Source organism: Accipiter gentilis, chromosome 14 (genome assembly GCF_929443795.1).
Source record: "Accipiter gentilis chromosome 14, bAccGen1.1, whole genome shotgun sequence".
NCBI classification, from domain to species: Eukaryota; Metazoa; Chordata; class Aves; order Accipitriformes; family Accipitridae; genus Astur; species Astur gentilis.
The window spans coordinates 12,756,571-12,778,841 of record NC_064893.1 but is presented as its reverse complement, the minus strand read 5'-3'; the positions used below and the strand labels follow the sequence as shown (position 1 = coordinate 12,778,841).

The 22,271-nt window shown below is 40.6% G+C and overlaps 1 protein-coding gene across 12 annotated transcripts in view; it reads right to left on the bottom strand.

The window, feature by feature from the left end:
• Window positions 1-22,271, bottom strand: part of ARPP21 (cAMP regulated phosphoprotein 21) — a 146,198-nt gene that overhangs the window by 24,193 nt on the left and 99,734 nt on the right. For 11 of the 12 annotated variants that reach the window (XM_049817070.1, XM_049817072.1, XM_049817069.1 and 8 more), the window contains one exon: window positions 15,006-15,132. The exons of the other annotated variant lie outside the window; for it this stretch is intronic. In XM_049817070.1, the coding sequence (XP_049673027.1) occupies window positions 15,006-15,132 (127 nt within the window). The remainder of the gene's footprint in view (window positions 1-15,005; window positions 15,133-22,271) is intronic. 12 annotated transcript variants of the gene reach the window in all.

Below are 22,271 nucleotides of genomic sequence, written 5' to 3'. Positions count from 1 at the left end.
GAAATTTGTCATTGCTTGGCTACAGCTGTATTGCCTTAAGGGGTCACATAAAATGGGAACACAGGTCAATGCACTTGTGTCTGTACAGCCTCAGAGAGCACCGGGGTGGCATGGTTAAATATTCAGAAATCAGGAAAAGGCAATGCGAAAGAAGCCCCTACAACCTTAATTCCAGCAACTTAGGCATATATGATTGAGATGCAGTATTTAATTACCTAATAATCATATATACTGCAACAGAATTTGCCCTACACATGGCTGAAGTGCCCCCCAGCAGAATTTCTAATCTTATTTCCTATGTTGCAAACCACAGCACGACTTCAAAATGGTTTTGAGCATGACAGCTTATAAAGACTTTACATCAGCCCTTACACAAGTCTAGACATTCAAGCACACAGATGAATTGGTATACATTGCTAGCAATTTTCTCCAGATGGATCCTTTGTGAGCCGTGGGAAGAAGCCTGTGAGAAGTACGCTGAGGAGGCAAAGTGAATTTCAAAATATCAAGCCTTGACAAAATCTGCATCTGCTTTTGCTGGGATACCTCGAAAGGGCAGTCATCTTGTCAAATGTTAACCTCTTGCAGTGGGGAGAGTTGGCGCTTGAAGCCACAAGTTTTCTTTCCTCTTTGTTTAGCCATAGAAGGAAGAATGTACCTGTCTATGCATGTTCTCATACTCGGAAGTCACACGTGGGGCTTTTCTTAATTGTATAAAGGATGTTCATCTTTGGAAAGAAACAGATTGGCACAAAGCATACTGAAAAATAAATGGGCAAAAGAGCTCCACGCAAACTTATCTGGTCTTGGGGTCATCACAAAGCATGGGTACAGAAGATGTTAAGAAATCAGCTGGAATCAGAACAGAATCTGCTGTGCCTTAGGAAGCAGTATTGCTCAGTTCTGCTTATGCTCTTGCCTCAGATATGGGGAAAATAATCCTTATACAGGAAAGCATTTAAAACATGTAAGCAAGTCCTATTGAGCAAGATGGGGCTCATATCCCTGAAATGATTACCTGAACAGGAATGGATGTAAGTAAGCACTTCAGTGGCCCACAGCTCCACTGCAGGGAGAAAAAAGGACAAGACAAAGGAGGCAACTGGTTTTCACATGAAAGCAACCAATTTGGGGGAATGATTTCAATAAGCGTTGCCTGTTTCACCTTTGCTTCTGTCATACAGTGACTGCTCTTAACCTCACAAAATTGTTTCCAAGAAAAAAAATAATAATCTTAAGTACTTTTTAAACAAGACTGAGCTGCTGGTACTAGGAAGTCCCCAACATTCATGCAACAAAGGGCAGCTCTCAGGGCCAACACAATTCTTCCCAAGAACACCAGCGGCCCACAGGCTGTGTTTCTATTATGACAGATACAGTCAGTTGTAGAAATTGCAGGTGTTTAAAGAAACAAGGTTTTAAAAAGGACAGATTCAGTATCTTCTTCTTAGTTCTGTCCTTCTTTAGACACTAGGAAGCAACAGAAAATGCTTGGATAGCCACTTTTTGAGCAAAGGTAAAAATTCAGCTGGTATACTGAATCCTGAAAGAATGCTTTTAATACCCTCACTGTGCAGCAAGACTAAGGCAGTTTCTTAAGCAACTCATGGATGTTCTCAGAAAATGACTATACAATTATGCCTAGTTTCAAAACCACTGGAAAGACACGACGCATGACCTTGACCTAAGGAATTGAACAACAATTTGGAACATTATGGCTTTTGCTCATTTACAGCACAACCCAGCTATGAAATTATACACGACTCCACCTAACTGTTGGACTTCTGGGTTTCACTGCAACCAGCTAGTTTTTAGGATTTTTGAAGAGAAGTCAACTCTTGCAAATTAAGCAGGTGGTTTTCTGAGAGCTGACTCCTGTAATGCACACCCAAACATTCTCCTCTTTTCCACACCAAGGAAGTGTGCCTTCCCTGCAAGTATCCTTCTCCAACCAGTAAGCTCTATGGACCTTGCACTAAACAATGGATAGCTGGGAGTCCTTTGACTTTCAGGTATTAAAAAATAAATCTCATTCCCAGATTGCAGAACAAGAAGATAAATGAGATATTCTTGAATCTACTAAAGCGGGGTCTGAAATCAACCACCTGCACAGCAGATCCACCAACATCTACCCCTGTTCCATCACCAGCATAGCATGCACAGTGAAGTCCTACCTCTCAGCGTGACAGGTCTGTCACCAACACAATACATATAAAAGTCAAGCTAGATCACATTTCTGCTTACCAAAACTTACTGAGATTTTCAAATTACTACAATATATTATAACAAGTGGGTTATCTCTTGTTTCATCTCCAGATTAAACATGTCCAGACCTAAAGATTTTGAAAGCACTGTAACAATGCTGCTGTAAAACAGATATTCAACACAAGTTTTTGACATTCACTTTTGTGCTTAGTGAGCTCAGCATGACGAGAGCTATTACAGCGACTACCAATGTATTTGCACACCACAATGTAATGAAAAGAAGATGAGAGAAAATGTGAGACACTTCTTAAGAGAGTATCAGAGAAAGGTTTGGGTTTATCAGCCCATTTTTTAGGCCATCGCTCTTGGCATGAGTAGCCACCATAAGTGTATTAAAACTTTAACAAACCTACGAGAAATGAGAAATTCAGGATTTCTTTTCAAAGCCAATGTTGGGATCACTCAGCAAAGCACCCTGCTGGGATTGCTTCACAGAAATACAACCACTTTGCTCATTGGAGACTCAGGCTTTTTCCCCTCTCATTTTCTCAGTTTTGACTTGATAGATGTGCTGAGTCTGTTCATTTACAGGAGGAAACTCAGGAAAAGAGCTCTGGCTGACTAATTATGGCCTACTCGGAAACAGCGTTTTACTAGTCAATTAGAAACAACTCTCTAAGGCAAATTGTATTTCCACATGCCCACACCTGTTTCTCCAATAAATCGTATCATTCTATATTTACACAATGGGCCATATAATAGCACAAATGAGCTGCCTAATGCATTTCAAACACCACTGTAAACTCATGTAACATATTCATCAGGACTGAGTAGAATGAGCAGACAGAAATTGAACTAACTGTGCCCTCCTTCAGGCTTCAAATTGGTCAGAAATCTCATTTATTTGAGGACTAAAAAGACTTGGTCCTACCTCACACTGCTCACCTGACTACAACTCTTAATAAAAATGAATAGCTCTGCACTTCCACTTTCTTCCTTATAATGTAACAAATACATCAAAGGGCGGGGGGGAAAGGGAAAAAATGTCCAAGCAACACTTCCTTAACTTCTGTCAAATTGAAGCATACCACATCAGCCTTTGTAGCCATTTGGTTAGTCTCAAATTTGCACAGAAGAAGTGAAGAGTGTGTGCACAATTACACGTTACATTTATTTTTCACATTTTATAAAACTAAGAAATCTCTTCCATTTAGTTTGTAAACACTCCATAGCTCACTATCAACACATAGACAAAATGGATAAAAGCAAATGAGTCTTTATCACGGCGGAGTTTCCACCATGGAAATATAAATATGGTTCATTGCAGACATATGGTACTGCTATGAAATTAGTGGCACCGGTGTGCAGACTCAACAATACCCTACAAATGCACTGCTATTGCTAGTGATGTTTCCTAGGAACAAGTTTCTTGCTCCTTATATTGCAAGGCCACATTTCTGGGAGACAGAGATGAGCAATTCAAAGAAAAGTAGAATAATATTTGGTTTATTTTACTTTGGAGTGTTTTCTTCCTTAGCATGACCCTGACATAACAAACTCATGGCTTCCCATTTTTATGGAGCTAGCCAGGGGCTTGAATGGCTCCTGCCTATTGCTCCAGTGGGCCAGTATGCTGAGGCATGGATCTGCAGCAGAAAAATACAGCTCTTTTCACTCCTGCTCCCCACCCCCCCATCCTTTGCCTCTCCTTATCAGAGCATCCTGTACACTGCTCCATGATATCAAGTGATGACCCATGTCATATCTGCTTCACTGACCCTTTCACTGACTGGCTTCTATGGAGTTGGCTGAAAAGCCCCAAGGTGAAGTGAGGTTAGCAACACCGCTTTGGGATCTGCAAGGCATGCACGGAAGCTGTAAGGAACAGCAGTGTGGCAGTGAGGGGAAAGGCATCCCCTGAAGCTGCACGGGCAGGGAAGAGAGACTCAGGCTGAAGCAACTCTGACTTGTATCTTTAGTCTCCTCATAGGCTCACCACAATGGAGCAGAAACTTTATATGATGTGGTACCACCAAAAATTTCGCGGAAGGCAGCACTGATGATGTGGTGCCATGAGTGAAGAGCAGGAAATTATTTGAAAGATGTTAATACACCCACACACCTTGGACACCACCTTCTCCCACCATAAAACAAGTCCTATCATCAGAGGCTTTATGTGAGTTTTAGCTGAGAGAGCGCAAGAGCATTTGCCTATACCAGGAATGCAATACAAATCATTTAGCGATAGCTTGGGTATAAAAGGTGCTTGGTAAAACCCAGCTCCACATTTTTACACACAAAACACAGGCAAATTCACACTTTTCTGCAACAAAGAACATCAGGAAACCTAATTCAGATTTCTAGTTCCTGCATTAGATGATAATTCTATTCCACCAAATTACTTTTGCTTTGCAATGTAGCTGCATTTATAATTATTTATTGCCCAGCTCAAGGTTAAGTGAAGGAACGGCCTCACTGAGATCCTGTTTAAGCCCTTATTTTTCACAATGTGCTACAAAAGATTAATTGCTTTCTATTTCTCTGATAGAGACAGAATTAAAATTGCCATTTGATACAAACTATTAACGCAGCAATCATTTTGAAGGAGCACATTCCTTCTTATAATTTAACGCATTTCCCTTCTTTTGCTTATTCTATAAAGTGGCACTTGGCAACCTTAAAATTTTAATTTCTGGAGGTTCCTTTGTAGGTCCTGTAAAAATCCAGTCTTTTGCACCCCTGCAGACTCAGCACCTGATGAAAGGTAGTTCCCAACAAAGCACAAACTGGAAATGCAGCATTGTTGAGCAGATGCTATTGAAGATGTTCTGTTTTACCAGCATGGTACTTGGAAGCCCTGAGGACAGTGCTGAAGCATATAATAAATTGTTTTGATAACACGAGCTGACAAAAAGAGCAAGGATACTTATATATCTATATAGCCTAAATATTTGCTTGCTCAGAAATGTCTGCACTTTTTTTTTCCCTTAAGTAATGCCACAAGGCTAAGGTCTCAAAAATAAATGATTCACAACATGCAAAAGACTGCTGTTATTACAGGCAAAATCCACTAGTCACTTCTCATGATGGCTGTGGCTTCTCATTGTATGAGCAAATATAAAGAACACCAAGACTGAAGATGAAGAGAAATTCAAACACTTGCAAACACATGAATTATTCCAAACAGTAATATTTAGAAAAGCACACGTATGTTCCCAAAAGCTACTTACTGTTTTCAGCACTCAGTAGGAACTTTGGGTGCCCAATGTTTTACAGGTAGCAAATGAATGAACAGCTGCCACAGTAAAAGCTTTTTCTTTCTTTTTCTGATTTACCTAAGCCATCTAAGGAACTTTTTAGAGATGGACAACAGCCCTGAATTGGATGGCCACCATGTTGCCTACCTTAATATTCTTTTAGGCCTGGATGCAAGCTCTGTGCTGGGTCCCAGGAGTGAAAAAGAAAATCTCTTCACATTTATATATACAGTTCTTAGCACAGAGAGCTCTCAAGGCTAGCTGTAGCTCCTTGGTATGATTACGGTACAAAAATCAGTATTGCACAGATTGGCCTCTTTTCCTTTCCTTGTTCTTAAGTGCTTGTATGACAGTAGTCAAAAGACTGTATTTATCACTAAGACATTAGGATCCTGGGAACTGCACTGAAAACAAAAATTAAATTACATATGTAAAAATACAGAAGGAAAATCTGTGTTAAAATGCTTCTAATATCAGCTTCTTCCAGATAAACTGGGGTAGAAGCTTATCTAACTTCCCGTTATTCAGGTACGGTTGTGTTAGGGATTCAAACTCCAAAAAAAAGCATTGTGTAAAAAGGAATTTCAGTTCAACATATTGAGTAGTGTGCTTATTTGTCTCTCCATCCTGAAAATAACATTCCTGATGAGGATATAGTCATGTCTTGCCACCAGCACATAAACAGAAGCAGAAACAGTAAGTTAATGTAAGTGAAGTTCTGGAGTGAATTAATGTAAAATGACTCCTATTTACAGCTAGGTCTTTAGACTGGCAGCAAAGGCTGAGTAAAGAATCACCTCTTTCCCTTCTCAATCTACATCCTATTAGCCATGAAGGAACCCTCACCAGAGTCTGCAGCAAGAAAACCTGCGTTTATCCTTATCGTTCATAATGATAAATGCCAGTGATACCCACTGGAAGTGAAACCTCAGCAGGGGCTATGTATCACTAGTAATAACAGAAATAATCAAGCTGTTGTTAGAACCAGACACTCAGACAGCAAATTCAATTTTTTTTAATTTTCTGTCCAATACAAATGACAGCTACCAGCCATCACACATTACAATTAGCTCATGCTGCAGGAATGCTCTCTGCTCTGGTGCATAAAGAGCAAGCTGCAACAGACAGCAGGACCTGGGGAAGAGGTGAAGAACTCTTTGGAGAGGTATCAGGCATCCTTGCCTGTTGTTGAAGAAACCAGCTCTTCTCTTTGAAAAGACTCAAGGGCTGCCTCCTTCACAAACCCACACTATCAGCCTTATTTCACTTGCAAACAAACAAAAGAGAAATTAAGACAATTGCTCACTTACTATATAAATGCATACATTCTATGTATCCAACATTGCTGAGTCAAAATAAAAATGTCCTTGCAATTGCAGAGGGATGCTGTTCTTGCAGACAGTTTAGGCAAACAGCGACTGACTGTAACAAAGTTTGAACAAAATTCAGGTAAAGGCACTGGGACCTTTTTACCTATCGGGGCTGGTCAGCAGAACAGTGCTTCAGTTACTGGGACATCGTTCTTGAGTTCCTCTGCCCTAACACTGAACACACGCTGTGGCCTTTCTTCCAGGCAACTCATACTCAACATGCATTTCTTCTGCTGCATCCCACTCTAAATAAATGTCCTGTTCTATTAAGTTTTACAACTGCAAAGTGTGCTTTGATTCTTAAATCCTCAATCAATAGCAACTGTAAGGCAACCCCCCCCCCCCCCCCCCCCCGCTCTGCAGCACAGATGTCTGGTGTACTTTTTGAGTATTTCTTCAATTACTAGCTTAGACCCAAAAGCCCTCCTGCACTTCTCCATCCCACTGCATGCTTTCATCTGCAGGAAAGTTACAGAAAACCAAGCCCCAAAGCCTAGAGACCTCCTGTGAGCAGCATGCCTGAAGCAGAGCTAGAGATGGCCTCTACCCCTCCAGAGAGGCCTTCTAGCATTTCTGTCGATGGTGGGACTCCACCAGTTCTAGCGATGGCAGGATGGTATCGGGAAAACAAACAAACAAACAACTCAACCCAAAAGAAAAAAAAAGAAAAGATGAAATCTGTCTTTGCTCTCAAGGACTACAATATAAACCTCTCAATTATTCACTGCTGGAAAATCCCATTGCAAGAAGTGGAAGCGCTGTGCATGGATTCAACACAGAATTAGCAATAGAGATGATGTATGACTCTTTTTTGGCAAAGAAAAGATAGAAATACAAAGATTCTTTGTAGACATTGTTGAAAACCTTAGAGCGCTCCCTCCATCTTAGTGTGGCCTCTGCAATTTTTACACAGGCTATTTTGATGTCCTGTCCACTGCACAATGCTGCTAGAAATCTTTTCTCTCTCTGCTTGCTCCTGTACATTAACTGACATGAGATTAAACATATACTAATTCTCAAAAAAAAAAAAAAAAATTTTTTTTTTTTAAATTTAAATTTGCATTTTAGTGTGAAACTGTAGGAACTCTGTCAGAAATAGCTTAGATTTTAATTAGTGCTAGAGAAGTTGAACAAAAGTTGAGAAGCCTTGAAAGAAAACCACAAATCAATGCCTGTCGAGCTTACCAGTGTTCTCTTCCCTCAATATTTGTTCTCTCTTGGTGTGAATGCTGAATAATTAAACAAGTCATCTGAGGAAGAACAAAGCTTTTTGACAAAAGTGATATTGCCTTTCAATTTTCAGAATCAAGTATGCTGCAGTGAGTGTGAAAGTATTAATTCTGCTATTAATTTAAATTACAGACATTCTGTAAAGCTGAATGCTGGTTCAGTACTGGTGCAGCACTATTGCTTAATGTCAGAAGGACAACAGGATTTAGTGTTTCTAAGACTAGAAATTTAAAAACTGTTAAGGTCTAGTCCTGGCTCTCCCAGCAAGCTTCTGAAAAGCATCAAATGCAGTATTCAGTCACAGAATCCTCCTCCAGCAGTAGGGGAATGAAATCCAGGGTGCAAAACTCTAGGTAGGAAACTCCCTATGGGTGGCTAATAGGAAACACTGAGGAGGTGGATGGGTCTTAGAGCTAATCTTAATCACACACTGTATACAATAGCGAAATACTATAAAAGCAAGACGTTAAACTTGCAAAAAGAACATAAAATATGTAATCAGAACTAAGCAGGTTTCTTGCTTTATGCCCTTCTTTTTCATGCACTTAATTCTCTGTTCCTTCACACCTTTAAAGAACGCACTGCAAGAAAGATGGAGAACGTCCCTGAACAGCAGAGATCCCGGCGAGCATTTCCCCTGCAGTGCACAGCATGGGTTGACACCCTCTCGGGCCAAGGCATCCAGGTTCCTCATACCATGGGAATGCCTAATGTTAGAACCAGATTATAAAATTAAATTAAAAAAAAAGAAAAAAACCAACCAAAACCCAAGAAGGCCTCCATCTTTTCCAGATGAGATGGGGGGGGGGGAGGTGGGCAGGCAGGGAGAAGAACAAGCCTGACAAGCAGTCCTCTAGGTTTGCTACAGGCATCTCCATGGCACATCCATCAGAAGTCTCTAAGGCAGCTGGCAGGAGGAGCGCTGAGCTCTGCCTTGCAGATGCTCATGGTCTGAGACACTCAGTACTGTCCAAATGGAAGCGTTTGTAGGTAAAGCTTAAAGTTTCTGGGCAACTGAAACATAAAATACTTGCAAAGAAACTAATAATATTGATGCGGATCACTTCAAGATCACGATTTTGAACTTAGTCCTCCTACTGCAATTGCTGCAAACTCCTTCTTGACCTGGCCCTACTGTTTCATAAAATGCTTTTAAATTTCAAAGCCTTGCATCAACATTAATGAACGTAGCACTACACTTAAGTATATAAAACAGTAGGGCTCTGTCCCTCCCATTCCTGTTAAGCCCCTGTAAAAATGAGACACACAACCCTTGCAGTGTTTTTCAGGAGCAGCAGTATCCGCAGGAAAAAAATAGCATTAAACACAGATGGACACCTTCCGTACAAATCTGTTTCAATGGTGCAGTAAGCAATTACTGTTGGAGAAATAGTTTCCTCAGATAATTAGATACTTAAAAATTTAAGTTGTTTATGTTTATATAAGCACAGAAATTATAGAGGGAATTATGCAAACAAATCTATCATAGACCATGAGCTCCTGTCAGGTTGCTAATGAAGGTAGAAAGTGGCAATCTTTCTTTATAAGGTTCTCTAATGACCATGATAACAAACCAATTTTTTTTTAGTGCTGCACATTTCCCTTCCCCCATTTTTTTTTTCCTCTCAGTATCAGTTTATAGTGACAAATGCTTTCAGGAGACAAAGACGATGAAAGAGACTTGAAGATAACACTCTTCAATTATGCCAACACCCAAATGATTAAATTAAGCAAAAATTCAGTATTTCATTGTCAATTTGACTCTGAATTCTACCTAAACAAATTTATGGACTCTGTTAAGGTACATGGTATCTTCACTTAAAATTTGTTTCAGAGATGCATTAAAGTGACAATTGCCTCTTCTTCCTTACTGGAAGCTGTAAAGGCTAATAATACAGTACTCCATCACAAATATTACCTTTCCTTCAAGGCGAACATTTGCTGTTTACAGAAGATCCATGTATACTTATTAAGAAAGGATTCTAGATCAACGCAGTGTTCAGATATATACTTCCTTCACACGACAACTTCCTTTGCCTACTGTACACAACCAACAATACTGCTTTTAGGAAAGGCAGAGATTTCCTGTGCAATCTGTGCCTTCTCATGCTATCTGGGCGCTGAAACGGGTTATAATGGCAACATTTGTTTATTCTCAAATGTATGAGAAATCCTAAAATCATTACATTAATTGCAGGAATTACAGACCATCCAATTATGCCAAATACCATCTTATTTACTCTGGAAATATTATAGTGTAAACCGTTGGCTGGAAGATTTGTTTTTTAATCAAATACTATAGGTCTTAGTTGTATTCCCCTCAAAAGGTGATCTTCATTAGTGAAGCAAAACACATGCCACAGATTTTTACCTTACGACTGTGTGAAAAACCATGCTAACTGCCTTTTAGAGCTAGGCCCAAACAAGAATCTAGATATTATTTTACCCATAAAATTTCTGTTGTGCTCTGAAATTACCTGGAACACGAGGCAGACATACAACAATGAACCAGCAGGAAAAAATAATGTTATTTGTTGCAGCTTGTTCATTTGTGAAGAGCAATAAGAACAGGTGCATATACCAAAGTAATACTCATGTACTTATCCAGCTCTTGCTTGTAAAGCACACTAAAGACGAAAAATCCTCAAAGTGCACAGCACTTGCTATAATGAAAGAAAATACAGAGACACGGATATAAAATAACGCATTGCTGATTTCTTCTGTCATGATAAAATACAAATCATTACTGATTTATCATCAATATATCTCTGTTTTTCTATTCAAACACAATAACTAGGATTGAAAGCCTTCAAAACTATCAATATAGAGAGAATTACTGAAGAATGAAATACCGATGATGCTAGATGTGCAATTTATAGAGTACTGCTAGATGAGAACACAGAAATAATATTTTCTTTTGTGTAGTTACAGAACTGGGCATTTCACAGTATCTTAAGTATCATCTGTTATAGAGTGCAGAAATGAGTAATAGCAACATACCCAAAGAGTCTGAAGAATGAGCATACTGGTTTTGAGAACAGCTGCCTGAACGCACCCTAAGAATCCACCTATGATGTCACACGCATGTCACAGTGTGACAGACACCGCCTTGACCCTGGCCCCACTCATTGGCAACACTTTGAAAAACTCTTTACTGCGCAGGACTGGACACAAGAATGGTGCAGAAGAAGCATAATGAAGAAGAGCAACGATGGTATGTATCTGAGTGAAATAAAAGTATTTCTGTTCACAGACCATGCTACCATGCCGTCACATACCATATTTTGGCTTGAACAGAAGCACACGTAATTCAAATGGCAGAGGATTTTATAAAATCTTCGTGGACAATGCTCTTTGTACCAGGCTTCTGACAGAAATGGGTCACTTATGTTCCCATACAAGCCAGCACTTAAGGAAAAAAAATAAAAATAAAAATCTAAATAAACGCACAAAAAAGTTCTCATCCTTCTCTCCAAATGATTTATTGCTGCCAGAGCTCTAATCTAATTTTAGGTGAGCTCATCTTTTTTTTCTACCCTGGAGCCATTTTAACTTAATATTGCTCTCCTTCCAGAGCCACGAGAGAGTACAGGCTCCCTTAGCCACCACAGATGTTGTGCTGACATTTTACTTTAGCTGTTTGCTGAAAAAGTCATCAATATTGCTCTGCTCCTGACGAGACCTTTTCTAAGAAAAATGAAACAAATTGCTGGCATTAGATCAAACTTCGACCTCTGCAGCCCAAAATGGGGAATGTAAGATCTGAACTCCTTGGTGCTGCCTCAAAAGCTTCCAAAAGCTCCTCCAAGCAGACAAACTTCTTTATTTCAATAAAAGATTTTCTGAGCTGCCAGGCTGAGGCTGCTTCCCTGTTCATGCTGCCATACGACCCAGCTGGCAGGTTCAGGCAGACAGCCTGGGCTCCCAAGGGCCTGCCTGCACTGCAGCTGTCCTCCCTCCGAAGTAGCAGCAAGTGTTGGGAGGTCGTTGGGAAAACCAGTTCAGAAATCAACTTTTCATCTGCCTCTTTCCCATCTGCTCCCCCCCTTCCCATCCCCAATATTCCTGACCTGAGTTCTGTTTCACCAGCGTTATTCTCCTTCACATCTTCATTTTCCCGCCCCTAGTTATTCCCAGATCCCGCACAACCTGCTCATGTGCTGATCTGAAGCTAAGGCTGCATGGAAAGGGAAACCACGGTCTGAAACACTCGCTCATTGATTGCTATTTTCCAGTCATGTACAAGTTTCTAGAAAGATTTAAAAGGTTTTTTGGCGGTTGTGTGTTTTGCTTTTTTAAAACTGGTTTCTGAAGGAAAAAATGAGTGTGATTACTCTGCCAGTTTTCCTCAAATAACCCGCAGAGGTACGTTTTGAGTTCATCGTCTAATTTCTATCACATTCGACAGAGAGATGAAAGCTGCAAAGATAGGACATTTCTGAAGTTTCATAAAAATCTGTGGCTTGAAAGAGCAGAGGGACGCTCCAGCTCCCTTGCTCTCCTGTCATAAGGCTGCAGTACGAGCAAGCAGTTATTCGCTCTGTTTAGGTGCTGCCAGTAAATCTGCTGTGGTGGCAAAACACCGTCTCCTGCCCAGTGAGCAGCTATGGGGCATCAAAGAGGAGCCAAAAGCGATGAGGGTTTTGCAGGTGGCCTGAAGCCACAGGGCACATGAGGAGCAAAATGTATGTGTGTGGGGAGGCTGATGGTAAGGAAAGCAAATGCAGTGACACTGGACACAAAGCCACCCGAAACCATCATTGAATCATTTGGGGTTTTGGTGTCTCGGTGCTTACAGTGAACCTTCCTTCAAGAAATCTGTAGCATAAATAATATGCTTTCCTATACTTTCATTTCTCTTTTATTTTAGTAAAATTATGCGACATTTTGGAGAACTAGTTATTTTCCAAATACCAAGGGATGCAGTGGAACGTAAATTCAAATGATCCTTACGCCACCTCCAAGAAAAGACCTGTAGGGAACTGCAAGCTGCTTCCTGGCACACCTATCACACGCTCGGACGACCGCTATGGGAAAGGATGTATCTGAGCCCAACGGGATGAATCAACTTGAGGAATCTGTTCTGAGCCAAGTCTCAAGATCTGAGAACAACTAAACGCTTCAAATCATTGCCACAGCAGGGAGTCCAAACTGTAGTCACAATGTTTTCATTTTTAAACAAGAGAGAAGAATAATGTTTCCAACTGAGCAGGCAGCTGAAAGAGGGAATTGCGGGAAAAGACTGACGCGCTAGAGATTTTACACAAACTCCTTGACTCATGTTTTCCAAACATGTAAGGAAAACGATGCAGTAAACACAGAAACAAAGTTAGCATTTGCATCTGTGCATTGTCTGTACTTAAGACATAACAGCTCCTGTGCTACAATATATCTTTAAAACCGGGATTTCCTCAAGATCAAATAGATGGATCTTCTCCAGAACATCACTCAAGTACTTCAGACCATCTCTTGTGCACTTCATTTACCATAATCTCCACTATGCTATGGATGTAGCATTAAACTGGTAAATATGATTTTATAACAACACAGTAGACCCATATAATGTCATCTAAGTTGATTTGCACTTAGGTTCAAAGACCCACTATATAGAGATAATAAATATGGTACCAGACTGTCAGGCAGGAGAAGCTAGAAGAGACAGATGACCTTTGTGCAATGTTTCACCCTCCTCTCTCTCAAGAATGTATAATTATGAAGGTATGAAAGCAGACACAGTCAGCCACCACTGACAATGACCAAAATGCCACCAATTTTATTAGAACACAGAACAGCTTAAAAAAAAAAAAAAAAAAAAAAAAAAAAAGTAATGAATTGCTTAGTTATAGCTGTGTTTGCTGTGTCTTTGTTTCCCTGATCGCCTCAGACAGCGTGAACAAAATTGCCAGCAGTCACATTACAGAGACAGGTTGATGGGTTGGATGACCCCATAAATCTTGTTCACATCTCATATCTAGACTCTTGACTTGCATCTTAAAAAACTTTTGTATCTATGTCTTTGCAGGCAATCTGCTTTGCCATTCAGAAGGGTTTCTGCCAAACCCAGACAGAACAATGAATGCTTTGTCCTACCTGGCATGTCTATAATCGCAAGCCCTACCGGGAAACAACATATACCTTGGAGTTACTCTTTGAGACACCCTACGAGGGGAGATGTGCACTAAAGAAACAGACAATCAACAACTTAATAAAAAAATCTCCAAACTCAGAAGAACCGTTTATTCCCTTGAAATGTGAGCACCCCTTCACAAGCACCACACCTGCCCTCCCCTGACACGTACCAGCCCAATTCTGCCTACGTCCCTCTTACTCCGGTGTCATCAGGAGGGGCATGACACAGCAGGAAAAGAGACCGGTTCACTGTGAGACCTGCTACTCACTCTCTTACAGTGTAACGGCCCCCCTTCCAGCCGCACGTCGCTGCAGGGAGCTGGTGCCGATGGGCACCAACCACACGGACCACCTCACCGCTCCTCGGGCTCAGGGAGAGCAGAAGGTAGTGGAGCACGACCAGCCCTTTCTGCATCACTGCAAATCTATCCACCTTGTAGAGTCTTCCAAATGTCTGGGGAGTTTGCGTGATGAAGGACAAACTGCAACAGTTGGCCTGAACATGCAATGTGACTGCTCACACCAGTTCTCTCCTGGATCTCTCTGTGTCCTGTCACATGGAGCACGGACACTGAGGACATAGCACTGCATGCAGAACAGCAGTGGCGGAGAACGCAACCTCTGCTCTTCCATTGCTTGGTATCTCCAAGCAAAGGGTTTCTCGATTTGTAATTTTCACCATATTTTCAAACAGAACAGCAACCAGCTTTCTCCTCTGCTGTTCGAATTCAAAATTAAAACACAACCAATAGGTTTCACCTATTGGTGAAAGGCACTGCAAGCAGCTGAAGAAATGAGTAACAGATGTAAATACCTGCTTGCTGTGCAGTCTGTGGGATCTGTTGACTCCGCTGTGCATTGTACTGAACTGAGGCAATGGGTCTGTACTGCTGAGTTGTTGAGGTAGGGTACTGACCAGATGGGTAATAATACACTGGCATCTGCAAAGAAAGAGAACAGCAGCTAACTATGGACTCTAAAGCTCAAAGATTCACGAAATAAAACAAAACTGGAAGGGGAGCAAGAGTTCAAGTGAAGCATGTTAGTGGTAACAGTAATCAAGGGGAGAGGTTTGCATTATGTCTCTTCAAGAACTGCTGCTTGCTTTCAGCTTTGCTAGGAAAAGAGCTATCAGTGCCCACATTTCTTCTCAGATACTTTAGGAAACAGAAGAAGAATAATTTTAAATTAAAGAGACAAAAACATATAGGGTGCATAAAAAGCTACATGCATATACCAAAGAAATCACAGTAAAATATCAAATGCTGCAGAAAAATGGATGCAAACACCACCTTCCATATCAACATAATCTATATAGACAGCATGTTGAGCCATTAGTGAACTCTGGAGAAAATGGTCAATTCGAAGCAAAGAATGGCCTGGAGTAAAAATATATAGGAGCAAGATAGAGGGAAAGATGGAGTGCGCATGCCCTTAACACTTTTCAGAAACTATTATTAAATTCACACTTTTGTTTAACTGGTACAACCTTCCTTACATGAACGTTTTCCTGTAAAGCCTCTCTTGCACTCGGTGTGAACACAACTACAGTTCAAAAAACAATTATAGTTGTTTTCTTGCAGGAGCTGAGGGTAGGCACTGAGTCAGCAAGTTCTGCTAGGTGGGCTTCTTTTTTCTATTATTATTGTCATTACAGAGTAACATGTACTACATCACCTTATCACATAGGTGAACATGGAGGTTTGAGGGTGACCGGAGCGAAAGATTTTCCCCATACATGCTATACCACCATTACCGAGACATTTGAGCTAAACAGTTTTCAACTGACCTGTAGCAAGTTCAAAGCACTCAAATTTTTCATTTTCAGTTGCAGTGGCTGCTGTAGGTACCTGACAGAGTTCGGCAGCATATGGTATCAGCAAACTACAGAAGGACACCAGCTTGTGAGAACGTTGCGTCTCTCGTGACTTCTGCCACATCTGTCAGCGTTTCTTTATAAATCATACTTTTTTTTTTTTTCCCTTTGTGCATAGCATTTATCCTACTCAGACATATACACAGAGTCATACCAAATGCTTTTGGGTTTTTTCATACAAAAATAAGAACTATTTTTGCCACTTTTATTTGAATGGAGGAAATGTTCCTGGAACAGCTTATTCAACTTGATCACCCACAAAGTATTAGCAGAGCAAAGGTAACTTTTGTATACTGCTAGGACATCGTAAGAGAGATCAGAAATTCACCTAGAGACGATGTCAGATGAGAAAGAACAGGCATAGACAGAAAAGACTAGGCAAGAAGAGGGTATGGACAGCTAATTGGGCAAGTAGAAGACTACTGAATAGGTAACTGGTGGGAAAAGTATCAGGATCAACAAAGCTGGACTTGGTGGTATTGGTGAAGTGAAACCCCCAGACTGACAGTCAATATCACCTGTCAATCAAGAGGCTGAATACACATTCATTCTTCAAGGTCTATGCATCTTCTCGTCAATCAAAGGAAATAGCAGAGAAACAAGAAGGTTTCGATTAGAAAATGTTGTAAGCTATCCTCCCTCCAGACAATACCGAGTGAGCCTAATGGCTACGGTCTGCCCTCAAGTCATTTGTTTTGTCAGAGACTAAACTCACAAAAGCAAAATGCCTTTGTAAAATGGACAAAACCATGATGAATTTGTTTCTCTGCAAAGAAAAGCCACAAGGTATAGGAAAGTTGACCCAGGCATTTAAGATGCAAAATCATTCTTTAAACATCGTAGCATTCTAAATTGTGGATCAGGCAAGTTTAGTGTGATAAACTCATCGTGTGGAAACCTGGTTGTTCTCAGCAAGACTCTGCAATAGGAGACTTGAAAGGACCGAGAAGACTCAGTCTAAGTCAAGTCAATGCAAATAGTTAATCCTGCCTTGGAGCAGGGGAACAGAGTAGACATCCTCTCAAATATTCTTTATTTTCTATTACCATATTCTACAAATTAAAGAATATTAAATCCCTGTGGAAATACTCTCACTTCTCCTGGCAGCAGCTTAATCTCACTTAAAGGATTTAAATTTATTTGATTTACCCTCAACTTCCTCATTTTCCTTGTGCAGACAAGCCCCTAGATATTTGAAAATACACAAGCATATGAGAACAATGTGAATTATCTCTTGTGGAAAGATTCTGTAGGTATTAACTTTAAAACTTACCCTAAAGAATATGGGTTTTGAAGTGAGGTTTATAGTTGAACATGCTTAGCACAAAAACATATACGTACACTCAAGCATTCAGAGTAATTTGGAACCACGTATTTATTTTTACTATACAGATAACACCTCAGAGTTAGTCAAAGGGTTTTCTCCCTTTCTCTCATTTTCTCAGTTCATTGGAATACATTTGTTATATACCCCATTTAGAAGCTTATAAGAGTGCAATCTATCAGCCTGAAAAATGTTAGTAGTAGGAGTATTGGGGAAAAAAAAATCATTTCACTTAGAAAGATTAATGAATGAATTTGCCAGTAATCACGTACACATGACTGCAAAGAAGAGGTTTGGGGTTTGGTGGGGTTTTTTTGTTGGTTTGTTTTTTTTTTAAGAGATCAGACATTAAAAGAAAGGCTTGGTGTAAAATATAGACATGGATAAAATATGTCTTTCGAGGTTGAGGGGTTTGGAAGGATCTATTTTCATTTATCTTGAGTATATCTCTGCATCGGTAGTTGAAATATGTTATTTGTCCTTTCTGATATTACTTCAGTGAACAGCAGAATTAGAGGGATCAGAGATAACAAGTATCACTTACATCATCTACCCTGACCCTCTTGAATTTTTTAGTTTCTCATTACATCAGTGTTACTAATACTTTTGCTTATGTGCTCTTCAACAAAAAACATTACATTTCTGTAGCAGCCTACCGATACGCCAAATTATACTTGAATTGCTTTCCCATGTGAATGCACAATCTAACCTCAGACCTTTTGCTTGTATGACATATTTCATGTACAAAACCAGGAAGCTTCCACTACGCTAACAAGCATGCCAACACAGCTATATGGTTATTCTAAAAGAAAAAAAAAAACAACAAAAAAACAACATCACCCCCCCCAAAACCCCAAACCCCAAAATTTAAAACATGCTCCTCTAAGACCATAACCTAAATAAATGCTGCCTTCTTTAGTCTAAAAGCATAGTTTCTTGATCTTAATCCTTGACACTGTGAAAAATGCCCCCTCTCTTTAATAATTACCATGGAAATAGTTGACAGATAATCCTTACCCCCGTGGATATTCTTATTTTGAAGGTGAATACCTTCCTTGTTTGTAGGCTGACCATTCCAATGCATTTTTTTCTCTCATGTACAGCATTTTCTTTATTTAACTTAAACTGCAAGAGGACTGGGCACATCGCTTCAGAGACGCTCATGAAACGGCACAAAAAGGCATTACTTTTTCCTCCTCCTAATGTGCTTTGTCTCTAGACGATGGGCAGAGACTCAACACAGCATTGCCTTTCAGCTTTGTTCTGTCCACAGACAGTGTGAAACCCATTACCAGGCTGGGTCTCCCTTGGACTGCTCTCTAGCAGCATCCCTTACATTCACAGGTATGGTTTTTCTTCCTCGTGGTAGGAATAAGATTCCACACATCTCTCAGGCTGATTTTACTTTCCTAAACTATCTCCCTACTGACTTACAGCTTGATTCTGCCATCAGACAGGTATTCTACCTTCGCTTAACATTGCTGATATCCAGTTAGCTTTGGATTAACACCTTCATCCAGATGATAACTGATGCTAACGCTACTGCTAATGGCAGCTACAGTTGCATAAATGGGAGTGAAGACAACAGAAACCAGAGTGATGCATGGACACATGAAGGTACCATTTCTTCCCAATATCTGACTGGGATCAGTCGTTCTTCAAGGAGTTTTCTGTTCCCTCTCCCAATAGTTATAATAATGGAAACAAAGAATAATGGCTTGTGTACAACAACTGTAGGATGTCCTCAAATATAATCTTCTGAGATCATCAAGGAAAGATCCATTCCTCAACGTTCCTCATAGCAAGTTTACTAGGGGACACATGCTATGAATAAAGATTTTGTCTTAGGGTAGCTATGGTCTCTCTATGAGGGGGCTTCTGCAAAGAGACATCTAAAATTAATGATGACACAAAATTAATTCAGGTGAAAAATCCCTCAACATGTGTATTACTTCTCCAAGCCTCTCCAAGAATTCATGCCATCTCATTTTTGGACATCATTTTGCCAGTATACCCTCCAGAAAGAATGAGTCAGAGGTGAAAACACCTTTTAAGGGAGGATATCCTTTCCCATTGGCATAGGACTTGCAGTTTTCCCATTTCTTCATTTGCAGAGGCAGAGCAATGACAAGCACCATTGAGAGAGTGTTGCAAAAACTGAACGTGGACCCTTGTTGAAGTGCCTGGGCCCATAAGTGCTATAGAAGAACCATTGGAAAGAGAAGAAAATTGAAAATAGAAGAATATAGAGAAAGTCAAGAAGGAACATATCAGCAGTGCATTTACAGGAACTAATTAGCCATTAGAGTCAAGCCTCTTTTTTACTGGTAGAAATTCAATAGCAACATTTAAGATATAAAAGTGCTTTTACATTGATTGTGTTGATTAATGCATCACATAATGTTTCGCATGCAGTACTGTCTTTACTGCCTTTTTTTTTTTTTTTTTTTTTTTAAGCCTGTCTCAGACCACCTGCTTTGGCATCTGAGAGCAGCATTACTATTGCATCTAAGCCCAAAAGAGTAAGAGGTGATTCAGATTGCCGAGAGCCACAGTGAAGTTTTTCCATGGGCAGAACAGGGAGTCGGGGTCTAGCTGACCTGTGCATAAAGCTGACCTGTTAGGAACTACAGTGGAACTACTATTTCCCAAGGCTTCGCTCATCTTTTTATAAGAGGGATCCCCTATTTGCCATACATGTGCTCCAAGTAGTATCCAAACCGCTGTACCACGTTCTGGGGCTGAAGAGAATGAATTCAAACTTGAAAAGTCAATCATAAGTTCCCATCTGCATATGTGGATGCAGAGAGCTGCTGCCTCCTCTTCCCTCCCTGCAGACCAAGGCCACTGTGCTTTCACGGTATGGGGACGTGAGCAGCAGGGACTGATCCCCCCACACCCTCTTCCACACAGGTATCTGACACGGATTTTTTTGGAATAGCGACAAGCTGGAGACGAATGGTGTGCATGGTGCAGCAGATGCAGAGGAAGCTGACAGCGCTGAATTTCTCACCTTTCTACACCCCCTGAGGACAAACCATTCCCCAGTGAAATAACTGAAGTTGCTGCAAACCCAAAAGATACTGTTCTGCCCTCGGCAACTTTCCACTTTGTTACAACATAGAAGGAAAGCGCCTGTACATCCCGTATTTGGGGTACGGACAGAGACGTGGTGGCCATTAGACACACCAGTATGGTACTGGTCCTATAGCAACCTATATATGAAAAGGCACCTCCACATCACTTGCCCTCTGAAGAAGTTAATCTGCCTCTCCAGTAGCACCAGAGCAAGCATCAACGAGGGAAAACAGCTTCACAAGGTAACACTGTATGCCAGACGGAATGAAAACCCTGCACCCTGCTGCCACACAGAAGGGTGAAATCCAATGCCCCCGCCCCAGGCGATGAAGGCTCAGCCACACGTTCGTTCGCCAGAGCTGCGGGCAAACCCACAGAACCAGCCTCTACAAAGTCAACGGAGGCAGGGGTCTAGCAGAGAGCCCAGGGTGGGCTGCAATACTGGGCTCACCCGATGTGGGGGAGAAGAGGCCCCGTGGGGTCCCCCCACCATGGCAGGCAGCACGGTGCTGCAGCCCCCTTAGCTTCCTCAGCAAACCCCGGACGGCAGGGCTGGGAAACGCATCGCTTCGGTGACAGCTTGTAAAATGGAGGTGCTCGCATTTATCTGGTTCACTGGAAGTGTCGTGAGGTTTGATTAAATGATGCTTGAAAACATTGAGGGCACCGGGGCGTTGTACATGAGGAGAGAAGCCTGGACAGCCTCTACTTACTTGCTTAGGAGACAATCTAGATGGGGAGACAGATTCATCAGGGGATTCTGCTCATTCTGCTCTTCAGGTCCTTTTTTTTCCTCCCCCTGCCCCCCCCTTTTTTTTTAAAAGCTACGTTTGGCAAACAGTGAAATCTTTTTCTAGGAATATTTTCAATTTACAAAAAAAAAAAAATCACATTATATTGAACTCCAGCTCCTTAAAAATTATTTTTTGCAAGCCTTTTCTCTCAGAAAAAATGGCTGCATAGTTTCTCACTACAGAAACTATGGATGTCACAGTCCTCTATGGGATGTGAGCATCCAGTAGTCTTTGGATTTCTTTTATTGTTAATTAGTGATCTAATTAACTAGATCTCTGCCCCACTTAAAACATTATAACAGTATAAATTCTTCATTACTGTGGCAATAAAGAACTCCATTAACAAACACAACTGGAAATTTTCAGTAAGAAGTGGCAAACAAAAAAAACCAGTAAGGTTTATACTACTTTTATGATAAAAGAAACAGTGAAGTTTTTTTATGTTATTTTGTATGCATTTTCTTCCAAAGGATAAAATGGAAACAGGAGAAATACTATTAATACCATTTTAAAGTAGAGTTTAAATGAAGTTATCTATAATTGGATAACAAAATTTGGCTTTTTAAAGTGTATGCCTTGAAAATGGGCCAGAAAGTCATCTGTGCATTTTACTTCTTGACAGTAATCACTTTCAATATTCTGTAAAGGTACCCAGGAGACAAGTAGAGATGTTTGGTAGTGAACAGTAAAACATAATCAGTCTTCAGGAAGACAGTTAAAATTACTGATCTGTGACTTCTCACATGTTCGAGTCAATTAAATATGATTAACGACTACCTGGGCTGATGTGCATGTTGCTCTTTTGGTATATATATGGCGAAAAAAGACTACGGATATTTAGTCACCCTCCTCCTTCATAGTCATGTGCAGATGTGTCCTAGAGTATGAACATATGTTCAGAAAATGGTTTGAGGATAGGGAAGGAATTGCTGAAGCCCAGGCCTTGCAAGTATCCTGCTGCCTAAAAATCTGCTAAGCTTTTACTAGGGCAGGGGGAAAAAAAAAAAA